The sequence below is a fragment of the Notechis scutatus genome, chromosome 1, assembly GCF_049901735.1.
Source record: "Notechis scutatus isolate UNSWTSFEM ecotype Mainland chromosome 1, rNotScu1.2, whole genome shotgun sequence".
NCBI lineage: Eukaryota > Metazoa > Chordata > Lepidosauria > Squamata > Elapidae > Notechis > Notechis scutatus.
Window position 1 is genome coordinate 168,035,505 of NC_142009.1, and position 18,084 is coordinate 168,053,588.

Genomic DNA, 18,084 nt, shown 5'->3' on the forward strand with positions numbered 1-18,084 from the left:
AGCAGGGCGGGGCCGGCTCCGCTGCGTCCCCTCTGAGCGTTCGAAAAGGAAGCGGGGGTGGGGGAGCGATGACGAGGGGGCGTGGCTTCGCTTCTCTGTACTCGCTGGGCGGGGCGCGCTTCCTCCGGTGAATCTCTTGTGCCTGTGCTGACAACTGGAAGTGGAGAGGATGGCTGGGCCGGAAACGATCCCGAATGCCAATCTCTTCTTCTCTTGAGGACGCCCCTCCTTTTCCGTCCGGCTCAGCCGTTCTCCTTTGTGGCTGCCGTTATAGCAACGTTGGCCCAAATGGCCTGGCGTGTTTTTGGCCCGACTTTCACACAGCTGCGTTGGGAGGGGCCCGGCCCGGTGATCGCCGCTGACGGGTCTCACTTGCTGAAGAGTCGGCAGGTGGCAGAGTGGAGCCCGCCGCGCCTGCTTTCCGAACCGAGGAGTAGCGATGGACCGAGCGAACGTCTCCGGGGAATCCCAGGACTGGGCTGGAAGAAGGGCGTGGCAAGCCGGTTAGGTAGCATTCCTAAGAAAATGAAGGGATGTGGCATCCCCGGAGTCACTGTAGGAATCGAAGTTTATTCCAAAGAAAGTAGGACACAACGCAAGCAAGTAAACATGAACAGTACAGCAGGCCCAGCGTGCACATTCCTCCTCCCCCCACCCCTGCTTTTGTTATTACTTGACTATCCTGTAATTTTAATAGACCTCATTGATTTTTATTGTTTCCCCGCTAAAATTATAGTATCTTGGATTCTTTAGTGCAAAAATGTTACAGGGAAGTATGGTGATTGCTCCTTTGGCCCAGTATAATAGTGAAGATTCCTACAGTAGTATTTGAATAGTTCTTAAGAATCCAGCTAGGAACTGGGAGATGCTGAGTTCTAGTCACCTTAGGCATAAAGCCAGCTGGGTGACCTTGGGCCAGCCACTTTCTCTCAGCCCTACGAAGGAGGCAATGACAAACCATGTCTGAAAATCCTGGCCAAGAAAACTGCAAGAACTTGCCTGTGCAGTTGCCAGGAGTTAACATTGGACTCAAAAGGCACAACATGCAAATACATACAATTGATAGGCTGCCACCTGCTTGATCTAGACATTGTGCAGCCAACATCATAACAATCCGGATTAGAAATAATTATGTAACACTGGCAGTTAACAGTAAATACAGAGATAAAAACAAAGAAATTTTGGAATAAGATTCATATTTTAACACAGAAAATTCTTAAAATTAAGATAAAGATGAAACCAGAAACTTTTCTTTTGGGATTAATGGAAAAAGGCTTAGGGGGGAAAAAAGGGAGCTTTGATATTATGTGAACTACAGTCGCGCAGTGGTTGGAGTACAGTATTGCAGGCCACTTCTGCTGACTGCTGGCTGACTGCAATTTGGCAGTTCAAATCTCACCAGGCTCAAGGTTGACTCAGCCTTCCATCCTTCCGAGGATGGTAAAATGAGGACCCAGATTATTGGGGGCAATATGCCGACTCTGTAAACCGCTTAGAGAGAGCTGTAAAGCAGTATCTAAGCACTATTACTATTTCTTTATGTTGACGGCAGCAAGACTACTATATGCACAAAAATGGAAGAACATTTCGATTCCCACCATGGAGGAATGGCTGCAGAAGTTGATGGAGCTGGCAGAGATGGCTAAATTGACCGTTTTGATCAAAGAAAAGAATATAAGCACTTTTGTTGCTACATGAAGACTGTGCTTAAGGTGGAAAAAAATGAAACTTTGATTTTTGGGTTTTACTGATTAGATTGATTTGTTATAGAAAAGGCTAGTTTACATTATGGAAAAGTAAAAAGTTAAGGTTAGGTGTTAATGCTTTATTCTACTGCAACAGAGGGAATCTGAAGCCAACACTTTTTTTTCTTCTTCCCCTCCTCACTTTTCTTTCCCCTTTTCCTCCCCACTTGCTTTTGTATTTTTGTATTTTATAATTTAATAAAATGTTTCAAAATGAACAGTAAATACAGAGAAATAAATGCTACTGTATCCAGTGATAATCCTTGAAAACCTGTTTAGAATAGTACTTTGAATAGAAGCAGTGCAGTTAGACCAAATAAGAATTAAATAGCTACCACAAAAATAAATATTGGGATAAAATATTGGTATAAACTCTCAAAGTGGATATACTAAAAAAGCCCCATAATCCAGCTGCTGATAGGCTTCTATTTCCAAAACATTTGGCAGTTTTCTTTGATTAAGCATCTCCCCCAAATAAGACAATCTTTGCATATTCCAAACTTAATTGATTTTATCTTCTTAAATGATCTGACTTGTTCTTCAAAAATGTATTTAAAAGTAACGTGAGAAAGTTTGCATATCAATAAATATAGTCACTTTGGTCTTGAAAAGCTGTGTTGCTTGCTTGTTAAAAGCTAGCTAGGATCTTAACACCTAGGTTGGTAGACATTCTCTCCCTCCTGCAGATTTCATCATGGAACTGTCAATTGCTACCCCAGAGCATTTGATCATTCCTTAGTGGGCAGAGAAGTGCCAGAACTGTGATGCAAGTTCATCGGTGATCATGCAAATTGGAATATTAGTGATGGGTTGACAGTAAGCTTCAGTTCAAATGTATATGGTGCTTGGAAAAGCAGAAATTAGAAATCAAGTGTTACCCAAGGAGACACTGAGAGAAAATGATAAGAATGTTAAGGGGACTGAAGAAACAAAGTGTTAAAAGCAAAATCTTGGATTTAAAAGTTATAATAGATGCAAATTAACCTTGAAGAGTGCTCAATTTTACAACTTGTTTTAATATGCAGATTTTTATTACTTTTCTGTGTGGCAGGCAGACTGCTCCCTCCCAGTTTCTGGCTACAACTTCATATCTAAAAGATAGTGATAACTCGATATTGACCAAATTTGTGTTCTTGCAAGGATAGTATTTTTAAAAATGAAGCAAATAAAGCATGCAAAACATTTTCACTCTTGATGAATAAATGTTTCATTCATTTCTACTTTGCTGACCTAAAAAAAAGCAATGCCCTCTCCATTCTGATTCATTTAGACCACAGTTCACCATTATTATGCGGTGAATACATTCATTCCTTAATGATGATCTTTTTAGCATCATAGGCTAGTGGGCAGAGATGTGCCAGAACTGTGATGCAAGTTCAGCAGTGATCATGCAAATTGGATTCTTCCACTAATGGGAAACATGAGTATGAACCTGATCAGAAAATAATATTAGCATCTCCTCTGTGACTCTTCCTCTATATAATCCTTTTCTCTAGAAATGTGACATACGTGGCCTATATATTTTATAAACCATGGTTTATTTAGTTTCTTGGACAGATGTAGCCAGTTTATAGTTTAGCAGAATGTAATGAATGTAGTAAACTTTATAATGGTGAAGAAACATATGTTTCTGAATATTCTAGAAGTTATGAGAAAAATGGCTGGTAAAAATACATGTTTGTGTTTTGCTTGATATTCCAATATTCTTCATTATTTGGTCAGGGTGTTATACTTGATACATAAAGACAGCAGAATTGAAATTATATACAAATATCCACAACAAAAAGTATCATGAATTCAATGGATACTTACCCACTTATCATTTAATTTGAATTTAATATAACAGAATGAGAGAATAAAGAGTTGGAAGGGACCTTGGAGGTCTTCCAGTCCAACCCCTGCTCAAGCTGGAGACATTCTACTGTTTCAGACAAATGGTTGTCCACTCTTCTTAAAAACTGGTGGAGGACATACAACTTCTGAAGGCAAGCTATTCCATTGATTAATCTTTTTAACAGGAAATGTCTTATTTCTAGGTTGATTCTCTCTTTGATTAATTTCCATGCATTGTTTCTTGTTCTGCCCTTGGACATTTATTTTATAAAATTTATGGAATCCTAACCATAGTTTGGTGTAGACTAGAAACTGGGGGATCGTGAGTTCTAGGCCTGCCCTGGGCACAAAGCTAGCTGTGATCTTGGCCTCTCAGCTCTAGGAAAGAGGCAACGACAAATCATGTCTGAAAAACCTTGCCAAGAAAACTGCTGGGATTTGTCTAGAATCGTCTCCGAGAATCGGACACGATTAAATGAAAGGAGAAAAAAAAAATCACGGTTAGTCGAAAATCAAGCTTAGAGAATTGGCGTCTATTCCTAACCAATATTTACAGACAGACGATCAAACGGCTATGTTAAGAATAAATGGTACGTTTTTTCTGAATGCAATCCGAAAGAGGCGGCTCAGACTGAAGCCAAGTACGCCGACCAGCCGTAGATATTGTCTCCATAGAGGAGCCTGTATTCGTAGAGATAGAAACAAATTAGAAATACCCTAGACTAATGATCCATTGTATTATTTTCTCTCTTCCGAAGCAAGTTACATTCTCTAAATCTTAGGTCAGGTTGTACAGCAGCAGCACTGTGTGTCCATAACGCTGTCTGGGTTTCTTCTTATTTTGATGGAACATGTTAGCGACGCGTCTCTTCCTTTTTCTCTTTCTTCCTATCTCTATGGCTGTCCTCCCCCTTGGCTAGCTTCTCTGGAGCTTCCGTGCTCACGTGCCCGGGACGAGTGGAGGATCTTCGTAGATTCAGAGTTGTGTAAGGAAGGGGGATTCCTTTCTAGGGTTAGTAGCACCTAAGGTTGGGCAGGGTGCGGGAGAAGGGAGAGGAGAACATTGCAGGGAAGCAACAAGAGAAAGGGAAATCAATGTAGGGTTGTAAGCCTACGCGATTTCTTGGCTGGTAGCTATGGTAGTCTCGTGTTGCACTAAACCACATTAAACCACAATTAGGAGATTCCAATACCAGGTCATAACGCGTAATTTGAAAACTACATTAGGGGTTAATGCAACGCACCAAGCCAAACAAAACAAATTTAATAGCGACTACTGAAGATATCTTGACTCCGTTTAACCACTTCTGCTCTTTTGTATTTCAGGATTTATCCGTCCATTACTCTTACTCTTTCCAGAACGCACCAGGCAAGCTTACTTTATTATACTTTCATACGTTTCATAGGTTTTATTCTCCTAGTGTCCTTTGAATATGGTAGTGTTGAAAGAAAAATCCGGTTCGGTTTCAAACTGGGAGAAAGGTGCTGCAACTAAAATGGAGGCTGATTGAAAAGAAAAACTCTGTTTATTGATGAGCAGAACAGTTCTGGGACAGCTGACAAATTGGTTTGATGAGTACATGGATTTTTATAGGGTTCTGACATGCGGCATATTTCTTTCTCTGAGTGGAGGGCTTCTTACAGTAGTATTTTGACTTTTTACATTTTTATGCTACTATGGGCTTTACACTAACCTGTTAACATTTTCAGAGCTTTTGTTGTTATGTGCATTGTATCTTAAATATTGTTTCATTTTTTAAAAATGTTGCACTTTTGAGTGCTCTCCTGGTAGAGCACTGACAAATTGTTTTCAAAGGCATAATGCAATTCTTAAAATGTATACATTTGATTATGTGCAAAACTACAGGAGATTCTTCTTTTGGACTATAAATCTTATGAAGAATCTGGTTCAGTCTTTTTGTCCTAAGAATTTATGTTTTGGTTCTAGGACTAGGATCCCAGACAGATTAACTGCCTCTGGTTTGTTTGTAATGAGGATTCATAAAGTTAGTCCTCGACTTACAACAGTTCACTTGGTGATTGATCAAAGTAACAATCGCACTGAAAACTACTTAGGACCATTTTTTACACTTACAATCTTTGTAGAATCCCCATGATCATGTAATCAAAATTCAGATGCTTGACAGCTGGTTCATACTTTTGACTGTTTCCCAAGGTCATGTCATCACCTTTTGCAACCTTTTGACAAGTAAAATAAATGGGGAGGCCAGATTTACTCAACAATCATGTTACCAACTTATGAGCTGCAGTGATTCACTTAACAACTGTGGCAAAGGTTATAAAATGGGGCAAAATTAACTGGAATGCCTCATTTAACAACAGGAATTTTGTGCTCAATTGTGCTTGTAAGTCGAGGATTACCTGTATTATGGTTCTTTTGTATTACTGAATCCTTAATATGCTTCATTTTATCCCTTGAGTTAATAACCATAGTAGTTAAAATTGATTGAATGATGAAAAACATATCTCAATAACCAAGTCTATATCTTTAAAGTTAGGAAGAATTTTATTAGTTGCATCTTCTTCTATTATTGGAATATGGCCAAATAAGGAAAATTGGCTGCACCTTTCTTGCAAATCAAAAACTCTGAGAACAATTGATAACTGGTAATAGCATGATACTTTTGCCTACTGTTAATCAAGCCATAACTAACTCAATTTTCCAAATGTTCTATGTTCCTTAGATACATCAAAACATAAAAGTAGCCACATGGGATAGGTTTACCCTAAGTAGAATATTAATTTTTGGTCCAAGTGTCATTGGGAAGATAGCTGTAGATTGCTCATAGATGCCTCAAGATTTCCCCTTCCTTTCTGTCCTTTGTGCTACCTAAATGGGAATGCTGGATAAGCCGTACATGTTTTCTTTTTGTTCTTTCCATCTTATTGCTCTAGGAAAGAAGTGGGGATTCTAAACCAGCACCTGTTGTGGAATGGATGGCAGAAAGGAGGCTGGAATGTAGCTCTGCAGCTCAAGGTTTAGCTATACTTATCCCTGTTTGGCAGAGTTTAGGATAGAGTCACCCCCCTCTGAAGGATCAGGTATGCACTGTTTGAGACTTCCTGGAAATTCGCTGGCAGTGGGAATTAGGAGCACTTTCTCTGTCTGGTTTGCTAGCTGTGATTTTTCACTCACGCTAGTTGCCTTTTTTTCTTTCCTTATTAAATCATTCCTTTGAAAGTGTTGTTTATGGTTTCATGTAACTTCCTTTTTTATAAAATAAAAATAAATGAGAAATGAGAAAACATGCCTGACAAGGCAAGGTACTTACATAAAGAGAGCAAACTTCACTCCCTTCTAACACTAAAGGTTTTACCCAGACTGATAACAAAATGTCTGCAAGCAAACAACCAAGCTCAGAGAGCATCAAGGATTCCATAATCGGAGTAACTGTCAAATGATTCCCATTTTCTTTATATTTTTTTCATATATATTTATTTTATGAGACTTACATGCCACTCCAACCATCAACTGACTCTTGAGTGGCTAACAATCCTACCTTCCATTAAAAATGTTAAAATAAATCATATCTCCATTGGGTTATGTATTCTTACACAGGAAAATCCCTCTCAAGGAATGAACCCTTCAGAGCACTGTTAAAATCATGAGGTTTAATAGTTTCCTAAATCTCAATAATGCTAGGGTATGTTGAATCTTCAGGGGAATGCTGCTGTAGAGAAATGGGCAGCATCTTCCCAAGAAGACCCAAGTCTTGGAAATCTATAAATAACATTTTTTTTAAAAAAGGGAACCTGCTGAGAACAGGAGGTCCCCTAGATATCCATATTCTGAGTCCCGAAAGGCTTTAAGGATATCAGCTGCATCTTGAATTGTGCCCAGAAATTAATTGATAATTAGTTGGCATTCTTGCAGTGGTGATGTTAAATGGGCGTACTCATGACTGCTGGAGCTGCTATATTCTCAATGACGTTAGCTTCTGAATGCTTTTTAAGGGCAGCACCATGTAGGGTCCAAATTTATATGTATATTTAATGTTTGTATTTTGATTGCATTATTAGATTAATAAGTTTTACATTCTTTGGAATATGAAAACTAGTCAACAGCTGAACATAATACCCAGAACATGAGAGTGCATATCAATAACCATATTCAAACAATTGCCATAAATTAATAACTTTACTGTGTGTGTGTATATGTGTATAAATAAATAAATAAATTTAGCCTGGTTTTCATCACTAGAGTACAGTTGGGAGTTCAGTTTTCAGGGTGTGCATTTTTATTGTCTTCTTAATGGAATGAATCTGAACTAAAATTGAGTAAAGATGGACAAGAATAAAACTTTATTCTTGTGAATGGGTTTCACATGGAAGGTTTTTCAGTTCTGTATCTTTCCCTGGTTTGATAGGCAAAGAGATGGCTTTGGTTCCTTATGACAGCACAGCTCTTTGGGGTATGCAGAAGTTACATAAATCTTCCTCTACGTTCTGTTTTGCCAACCATACAATTCACATTAAGCAGAATTGGACGCAGTTGGGAGTAGCTGCTGTGGTGTGGGATGCGGTGCGTATAATTTCATTGATTCATTTGTGGAGAGTTGTAATGGTTCACTAACAAGGTCTGAAGAAATTGGACATGGCCATTTAGCAATTGAACTAATATTTCTTTGTGGACATAATATTTACTGTATTCAACAAAAACAAAAGTGACAGAATTCTAAAATGATATAGCCTATTTAACTGAAGCTTTGGAGAACTTTTTCTCATTTATCTTTCCAACCATCTGAGAGTCAAGCTATGCTTTCTAGAAAAGAGATATCAATTATACAGGGAAAGAAATAGGTAATAGATTTGAACTGCCAGGTTTAGGGATAATAAGAGATAATTTGCATTTAATCCTCATGGCAGATGGCAATTATCTGTTTTATTTGGCTTCATCCTAGTGGACAGTGCAGTTCTTATTTAACCTTATAATATTGTGTGTCTGAGAGCCTCTGGCTGAGTGGTTCATCCAAATGTTTTGCTAAGGTTTTGATAGGGAACTTGACATTTTCCAGATTAGCTAGATTACAACTCTCATCAGCCCCCAAAATGGAAAAACATCAGAATGAGGAAGGCTGGTGTAGATTTTCCATTCCTTCCTACTATAATTATCTTTCCATCCCTTCCAAAATTTCCAGTGGCAACCTTTTTTGAGAGGATAGTAATATAATTAATTCTGCGTATATCCAGAATATTGTAAACCACTTCCAGTTCTACTTCTACTTCTGGAAGGCTACTGAACCATTGTAGGAATGCCTGGAATCTGCACAATAAAAAGTTCTGAAAAATACAAGTATGTAATATTCATGGAATGATAGAATTTGCACATTCCTAATTGAGATTCCTATTGTTTTTTTTCCACTGGAATTTGAGCTTAGATTTAAAGTCTTTCTCTAACATGGAGCTGAATCTGTTTCTATTTCCATTTTCAACCAGCAATCACCAATAGCTGAGATCAATAACAGACCCTATAACATGCCCCCAAAATTTTCCTTCAGATAGACACCAGGAGACTGTGAGTTCTAGTCCTGTGACTTTGGGCCAGTCACATACACACAGCCCACTCGCCTTACATAGTTGTGGGGAAAATAGGAGGAGGAAGGAGCATTAGGTATGTTTCGTGCCTTGAGTTATTTCAAAATAAAGATGAAGTAAATAAAACAAGTAAAATATGATTTTTTAAAAAAATGATGTTTAGGCAGAGGGGTAGGCTGGGATTAATGTACTTTATTTTTTGTACTAGAAGATGCTTCAGACCATAAGACACACCTAGCTTTTGGGGAGGAAAACAAGAAAAAAGAATCTGCCTCTGCGTCCCAGCAATTTGCCTCTTTGCAGCAAAAATCAAACAGCCTGGTCAGCTTCAGCACAGTCTGATTTAGCACAAGCAGCTGATTGGCGGTTGGATCGGCCTCCTGGAATACTGCCGATCAGCTGTTCCAGGCTGCAGGGATTGCCACTCCCCATTGCTGCCTCCACATGCTCCATTTTCGGCCTCTGTGTGCCTCATTTTCAGCCTCTGTGCGTCCTATTTTCAGTCTGTTCCAGGCGGTGGGGATCACTGCCCATTGCTGCTGCCAGGAATGGGCTGAAAATGAGGCACACGGAGGCCGAAAATGGGGTGTGTGGCAGTGGTGGGATTCAATTTTATTTTTACTACCGGTTCTGTGGGCATGGCTTGGTGGGTGTTGCTTGGGCGTGGCAGGGGATGGATACTGCAAAATCTCCATTCCCACCCCACTCCAGGGGAAGGGTACTGTAAAATCTCCATTCTCTCCCCACCCCACTAACTTGCTTTCCAGCTCCGTTCTCCTGTGCAGGGCAACAAAAGAAGATCCAGCCGATCAGCTGGGACTTGGGAGGCAGAGAATAGATAGGGGCGGGGCCAGTCAGAGGTGGTATTCTGAACTACTCAAAATTTCCGCTACCAGTTCTCCAGAACTGGTCAGAACCTGCTGAATACCACCTCTGGTGCGCGGAGGCGGCGATCCCCACAGCCTGGAACAGCTCATTGGCAGCATTCCGGGAGGCCAATCCAACTGCCAATCAGCTGCTCATGCTAAATCAGGCTGTGCTGAAGCTGACCAGGCTGTTTGCTGCAAGGAGGCAAATTGCTGGGAGGCAGAGGCCTAAGGGTGGGGGCTGGTGGGTGGGCGGAGCTTCGGCAACATTTGCTCTATAAGACGCACAGACATTTCTAGCCACTTTTGGTGAGGCGGTGGAAAGTGTGCCTTACTCTGCGAAAAATACAGTAGTTATCTATCTACTTAAAAATAATTTAATTATGATGATACAAAACATGGCTCTCCAAGAGATACTATAGCTTACTTTGTAGAGGTAGTTCTTAGTTTGTCATCTGCTTAACTTGTCATAACATTGTTACAGAAATTGACAATTTTCTGACAACTGTTAACACCTAGTGTTGAAGACACTTGGTTAATAAGTGTCAATATTTTCTATTGCTGAAAAATAGTTCTCTAAAGTTTGAAAATTAAAACATTACAGTATATATTTACTAGAATTTCTATGCTGTTATAGAGGCTCATTTCCTATAAATGGATCTAGAATTATAGCCTTACGGAATATTCTCATTTATATTCTTGCTGCCTTGCTAAAAGTATTTATTTGGGTATGAAAGAAAGTGATAAAACTGATATCTATTTCTGAGCACTGAATTATTTGGTCTTCAAAGATATCCATTTAAAAAAAAGATTAGTTAGAACTGCATTAAGAATAAATTTTGGTCACTGGAAATTTTTAAAGATATTCCTTATATAGCACTATGATATTAAGACAAGAGATAAACTTTATTGTCATTTTATTGTCACACATTAAAAAATGAAAGTCTGATGCCCGCTCTCAAAAGTGTGTGTGTATATATACACATGCATACACACATATAAATGCATGCATGTGATATATAAATATGAATATGTATGGTATTCAGCTTTGTTCGGGTATTTTCCCACGTCATTATAGTTGTGCTTTTAAAGTTGTAGCAACGTTTCGGCAGAATCTCATCTGCCATCATCAGGCTTCAGTATTGTGTTCGTCTGTGAGTCAGACTTTCACAGCCGTTTCTGTTTTAAATTTGGTGCTAGCCTACTGCTGTGCCAGAATGTTTTTTTCTTCATCCTGATTGGTTGGGAGTCTTGGTCTGTGTTTATTGGTCTTGGAGTTTGCTGTGTTCTGCTTGATTGGTGTTTCTAATATCTTCTGTCTGTTTTGTGGCTTTTTTTTGTCTTGATTGGCTGGCAACATTGTGTTCCTGTATTGGAGGCTTTTAGTGCGGCTTGGCTCCGAGTAAATGGATGGCAGATGAGATTCTGCCGAAACGTTGCTACAACTTTAAAAGCACAATTATAATGACGTGGGAAAATACCCGAACAAAGCTGAATACCATACATATAAATACCTGCAAAAACTTAAGAAAACAAATATCAGACCTCTACAGGGAGGAAATAAACAGCCAGACCAAAATCTATGAGAAGCTGGAAGCTAAAAGAGCAGGAATACTATGTGACCTCAAATTCCTACGCAGCTGCAGAGACAACAATGCAACACCAACACCAAAAGCAGAACACAGCAAACTCCAAGACCAATAAACACAGACCAAGACTCCCAACCAATCAGGATGAAGAAAAAAACATTCTGGCACAGCAGTAGGCTAGCCCCAAATTTAAAACTGAAATGGCTGTGAAAGTCTGACTCACAGACGAACACAATACTGAAGCCTGATGATGGCAGATGAGATTCTGCCGAAACGTTGCTACAACTTTAAAAGCACAACTATAATGACGTGGGAAAATACCCGAACAAAGCTTGAATACCATACATGTAAGTACCCGTAAGTATGTATATACATACATACACACACATACATGCATGCGCACACATACACGTGTGTGTGTGTGTGATCAATCACAAATCTTTTAGAATACATAGTGGAAAATCTACATAGTGTGTAGGATCCCTGACAATAACTGTGGACCCTGGTCAAGCATATGCTATATCCTGAATAGAAAGAAGTGAACTAATAATCTGTTCTACCACTCTCTCATAGCCTTCCTGTCCGAAACAGTAATACCTCCAAACCACACAGTAATGACAGGATACTTTCAATCATCCCTCTAGAACAGGGGTGTCAAACTCTTGTCGTCATGGTGTTGTCACATGATCTATCGTGACTTTTCCCCCCTTTGTTAAACCAGGCATGGACATGGCCAGTGCATGATGCATCTGGCCTGGGGGGCACGAGTTTGCAAGTTTCATCTGCTCTAGAAAGTGGTAAGCATCAGGGAAGCAAGATGAATTTTTGTATAAATTAATTCTTTCCTGAAGAAAAGGTGCTTGAACAAACTAACCCTCCAACATATGCTTATACCTAATCATAGTGTCAAAATGTCATAAAGAAATCAGGTCATTTGTCCTTCTTACATACCTCAGTAGAAGAGTATATCACTTACTTACAGGTAGCCCTTGACTTATGATCGCAATTGGGACTGGAATTCCATCACTAAGTGATGCAGTCATTAAATAAGTTGCGTCTAATTTATGACCTTTTTTTATCCTGGTCGTTAAATGAATCTGACTTCCCCCTTTAACTTTGTTGGAAGCTTGCTTGGAAGATCACAAATAGCAATTATGTCAGTCCCAGGATGCTGCAACCACTGTAAATACATACCATTTGTCAAATACCCAAATTTTGATCATGTGGCTGCAGGAAAGTGAGGACCAGCCGTAAGTCACTTTTTTCACCACTTGTGACTTGGAACTGCCAATAAATAAATGTTCATATGTCAAGGACTATCTGTACACCAGAAGCGCAGGAATAGATGACTATCCCCTTAGCCCTCCTCTTACCACTGGGAAGGTGACTTCTGCCTGCGTTCTCATTTCAATTGGGAATTTTCTATCTTTCACTCTTGAAAAATAAAAACTAGATATGGACATTTAAAAGCCCCAAAATAAAGATAATAATAAAAGCTCTGAGATTCAGCTGCCACTTCCACTTGATGGCCTGAAAATCACATCTTGTGCTTAAAACATTTTTACAAGCTTGTCATATGGGTGACAGAAGAAATGCTATTATCTGACTGGACTTGTATCAGTATTCTTAATTAGATTTTTTCCCCCCTTCTGACCTAGGCAGTGGTCTTGTGCACTTTCCTGGAGACAGGAGGCATTGATCTGCAGGGACGCAGGGTGATTGAGTTAGGAGCTGGGACAGGCCTCCTTGGAATTGTAGCTGTGTTACTTGGTAAGTTACTCTGGAAACTGGAGCTGGTGTAGGCTAACAATTCATTTTGGTGTCTAATAGGGATCTCAAATTGTATAGTTTCCTTTTAGCTTTATTAATATTAATGGAACAAAAAGGATGCACACACTTATTTTTGAGTTTTCCTAGAATATTGCTTAACTTTATTAGTTTTTTTCACTAGATTTATTCTAATAAGGATTCTCTTTACAGTCCTCCATGTTTCTCTTCTTAGGTGCTCAAGTTACAATCACAGACCGAAAGCCAACATTGCCCTTACTTGAAGCAAATGTGCAAACTAATTTACCTGTCAACCTTCAGTCAAGAGCAGTAATAAAGGAACTTACCTGGGGACAAGATTTGGTAGACTTTTCTCCAGGAGAATATGATATTATCTTGGGTGCAGACATAGTTTACCTAGAAGAAACATTTGCAGACCTTCTTCAGACACTGAATTATCTCTGCTCTTTTGAGACTGTAATCCTGTTATCATGCCGCCTCCGCTATGAGCGGGACCAGAATTTCCTGAAGATGCTTAGAGAACAGTTTACAGTGCATGAAGTGCTCTATGACCCTGGTAATGATGTGCATATATTTAGAGCACAGAGGCATGTCCTGAAGGGGGATTTGTGATTGGTCTGATCATGAATTCTTGCCGGCTCATGTCTTCTCTTTCCTTCTCATTGCCCCAATACTTGGATCAAAACCTTTCATACAACATCTCATGAGAATAAAGTGAAACTAATCTATTTTTTGTTATTTGGAGTTAATTAGGTTGAGTTTCCTATAAATACTGTCTTCTTGATTTACTCATTGTTAAAATAAAGAATTAATCGGGTGAGCCATCAATGGATAGCAATCTATCAATTTATTTTTGAAGAAATAACTGAAAAGCTGTATATGGTCACAAGATAAATGGGCTAATTATCCACATTCAGTACTTCTCTCTGTTTCAGTCAGCTGGTCAATTCATAGAACTTCCTCAGTAAATACAGGCGAAAGCAAAAGGGGACATATATTTGAAAGAAGAAATTGTTTCAGGAAAAAGGCTTGGGATAAAGATGGGGCTTCCCTTGGATGAGTAACATGAGTTGTCAAAGAGATGTACAGATAGCCCTCAAGTTATGTGATTACATTTTATGACCAGTGGCAGCATCCCGTGGCCACGTGATAGCATTTTGTGATATATATTTTTTTTTGCTGCTTTCCAGCAGAAAATGTCCAAACAGGGTTTGCACTTCAACCACTTAATGATGTCATGATTTGCTTAATGACTGTTGTAAAAAGTTGTGCATAACTATAACTGGTGGCGGTAACTGCATGGACCTTTTTTTAAAGCACATCACAACTTTGAATGGTTGTTAAGTGACTAGCCATTTTTTAGAATTGCTTTTCACATTACATCATTTCAAACACTTTTATCATCAGTTACACTTGTGAGATTGGGAACAGTTTCATTTTCACGAAGAACATAAAATATACACTTGCAAAAATATTTTAGCTTAGTTATCTCCCAGTTATTGTGCACACAATTCCTTCAACTTTCTGTCCAAGGTTTCCAGGATTCTTTCAAAGTGTCTGGCTAGGTGATTCATTCCCAGAAGGGTCAAGAGGAAAAGACAGTTGTTGATGAAGTTGAATATTCTTGGTAATTATTAAGGCAAGTCCTAATCTTTAGAAACCACATTTGCAGTCAATAAATGCAGGCAAAGAAGTGAGTATCAGAGCCAACTAGTCTATGTTGGAATGTATAGATAAAACAGTCTGTGGTGCATTACCAAGGTTAAATTACTTGATTAGATCTGTAATTTCATTTTTGTCACTTGGCACTGAGAGATGTCTTAAGGACTTAAGCCATCTTTAACAGCAGTTTAAAAGCAGTTATTTACACATAGTTTTAAAATGGTCCTCCAGACCAGAGGTCGCCAACCTTTTGGCCCTCAGGGTCCACCAAACTCATAATTTTAAATCCCGCGGACCTGAGACCCTGGGAAAATCCCCCAAAAAGTCTGCAGGAAAATTCCCCGTTCCATTTTCCTACCGATCATTCTTTTTTTGGGATTGCAGGATACCGTTTCTAGCTCCCTTCTTGGGGGGGGGGGGAGACTTATGGCTTCATGCAAGAAAAACAGCAGAAGCAGAAGTCTTTCTCTCCCCCAAACTCCGCCAGAAATGAGTCTTTGTGAGACTTGTCGCGCCAGCGCAGCCTCTTGAAGCGGGATGCCTTGCAGGGTCCCAAAGACTCATTTCTGGCGGAGTTTGTGGGAGAGAAAGACTTTTGCTGCTTGTGTGCAGCCAAAAGCAGAAGCAGAAAGAAGCAGCCTGGTGGCCAGGCAAGGTGCCTGGGGTGAATGGGGCAAGTTCCCCCCCTCCGCCCATTCCCCTCACTACCTCGTGTTGTTTGCATTGTGACACAAGCCTTGTGTTCCTGCGGACCATGTGGGCAAGTGCAGCCTTGTGTTCCCGTGCAGCCAGGATTAATTGCTTTGGGGATTGACATTTCTCTGCAGACCACCAAAATTTTCTCGTGGACCACCATTGGTCCCCAGCCCACTGGTTGGCAACCACTGCTCCAGACAGCAACCAATGTTTAATAAGAAGGTCAAGGTGGGCAGGCAGGAAGGTAAGGGAGTAATACAGGTTTTTTTTTTTGCTCATGCTGCTGTAATGGTTGCCAAGTTTCCCTAAGTGACTGGGTACCAAATTAGATTTTCCTATCATCTCTTCATGGGGAGTGGAATGTGGAGAAGGGTCACTGCTGCATCAGTTGAAATAATTAGTATGATTTCTTATACAATGTTTTCTTTGCTTAACAAATTTATATAGCTGCCTGTTGTGGCTCCGGACTTGGATTCAGCTCCTGTGGCTGATATGAGCTCAAGTGAGGAGGACATGGCAGAGAAATATGAGCCAGCATGGCTCAGTGATTGGAATGATAATCAGGAAGAGGAGATGGACGTGACAAGAGAGGACAGACCTGATTTAGTAGAATGGTCAGGACCTTCGACCTCCTCTGGTTCAGTATCTGATCATCAGCCGGGAATGGCTGACAGAGAAGTTTTAAGAGAGTCTTCAAGTGGAGACGAGAACTTGGAGAATTGTTGGTTAGATGTCAGGAATAGACGCCGCTTTAAGAGGCAAGGCCAGCTGGAACGCAGGAGACGGGCAAGTCAGTAATTAGGGAAATTAACTGTTGCCCTAATAACTATAAAAGGATCCGCCTGAGTTTGAAAATTTGTCAGGAACAAAGCGTTTAATTTACGTGGAGAAGCAACAGTCAAAGCTCGGAGGCTTGTGGATTTTAGCCAGGATTAATGTGCTGTAGACTGTGAATAATAGCAGCTGTTATCTTCTGAAACTCCTCGTTTGTTTTGCTTTCGGAGTTGCTTATTTGATTTTGAAGGTGGGACATAACAGCTGCCCATCTACCAAAATATACAAATCTAGTTTAAAAGAAACTCGACGGAGGCTCTGAATATCACATTATCAAAATAATGAATTAGAAGTTATAATAGAATCACCACTCAGTACTGTTTATATATACAGCAAAAACATTGCAGTGGAGTTTGGACTGGACAAATGTGCCACCCTTCAAGTTGACAATTTCCAAGAACAAAGAAGTGATGAAGGTTAGAAGTGAATATATTGTAAGAGTAGAGAAGTCCAAACTCAGTGGAGGAAAAGGTCTAGTGGTTTTGTGGCTAGAAAGTGGGAGACCATGAGTTCAAATCCCACCTTAGTCATGAAAGCCAGCTGGGTTACTTTGGGCCAGTCACTCACTCTTAGCCCAATCCACCTCACAGGGTGGTTTGAAGGAAACAGGAAGAAGAAAGTGTGTTGGATATGTTTGCTGCCTTGAGCTATTTGTAAAAAATAATAGGCAAGAACATCTGCCTATCCTAAGTTCTTAGAATTACTTGATAGGTGGATAAAAATGCCAAATCAATCTAAACTATGCGATGAACCATAATAATACAGAAGGCATACCAAAAAATCTTGGATGGCACTTATAAAATCTGTCAATAATTTTTTTTTTTACATTTTGAAAACATCTTTTTCAGTGAACAATGTGGTTCCAGGGTTTTAACACTTCAATACAAACATGACCTTAATATATTATAAAATCTGCACATTGACAAAATTTCCATCTGTCAATTGCAAAAATCCACTGCTTGGATCTGCACAATACATTACAACTTCCTAGGTTCATGGAAAAAAACTTGATGCATATGAAGGCCAACACCAGCTAAACAACTGGCAACTGTGACTTCAGATTGTCAGAAAATAATAATTTACTATATAATTTATGAATGAAATGACTTATCAACTCACCCAATATCCCTATCCAAGTCTGGGGAAAGGCCAGGTCTTCATATCCCTTTGAAACTTCTCCATGAGAATACCATGAGCAGCAAGGCTATTTCTTAGATCCCCCCCCCCCCCAGGTGGCATGGCCTCATGGATGGGTTCTGGAGCATGTCCACTCAGCCTGATCCTAGTGGGACAGGCAGAAACTATTGGAAGGAGGCAGTCTTGCAAAAATCCTGGCTCCAGGCCATGCAAGCCTTTAAAGGTACGACCAGCATGCAAACATGGAAAGACACTTGGATTCCTACTATAGGAGAATGGTTGTGGAAGCCGATGGAGTTGGCTGACATGGCAATATTGACTGCTCAAAGAACATAAATACTTTTGTTTCCACATGAAAACAGCTTCTGAACTTGGTGC

General features: G+C 39.8%; 1 protein-coding gene across 8 annotated transcripts; it reads left to right on the top strand.

The window, feature by feature from the left end:
• The first annotated feature begins 228 nt into the window (after window positions 1-228).
• Window positions 229-14,205, top strand: METTL21A (methyltransferase 21A, HSPA lysine). Of its 8 annotated transcripts, XM_087949461.1 has the most exons (8): window positions 1,605-1,712; window positions 2,432-2,561; window positions 3,592-3,730; window positions 4,905-4,947; window positions 6,495-6,641; window positions 7,967-8,121; window positions 13,248-13,359; window positions 13,592-14,205. In XM_087949461.1, exons 6-8 carry the CDS (start codon window positions 7,975-7,977, stop codon window positions 13,987-13,989), a joined length of 657 nt encoding a protein of 218 aa, XP_087805587.1. In that variant the 5' UTR covers window positions 1,605-1,712; window positions 2,432-2,561; window positions 3,592-3,730; window positions 4,905-4,947; window positions 6,495-6,641; window positions 7,967-7,974; the 3' UTR covers window positions 13,990-14,205. The 8 variants fall into 8 exon arrangements, with proteins under 8 accessions (XP_087805584.1, XP_087805587.1, XP_087805582.1 ...); XM_087949458.1 differs by lacking the exons at window positions 2,432-2,561; window positions 3,592-3,730 and having other exon boundaries at window positions 229-1,712; XM_087949456.1 differs by lacking the exons at window positions 1,605-1,712; window positions 2,432-2,561; window positions 3,592-3,730 and adding an exon at window positions 4,471-4,559.
• Window positions 14,206-18,084: the final 3,879 nt, after the last annotated feature.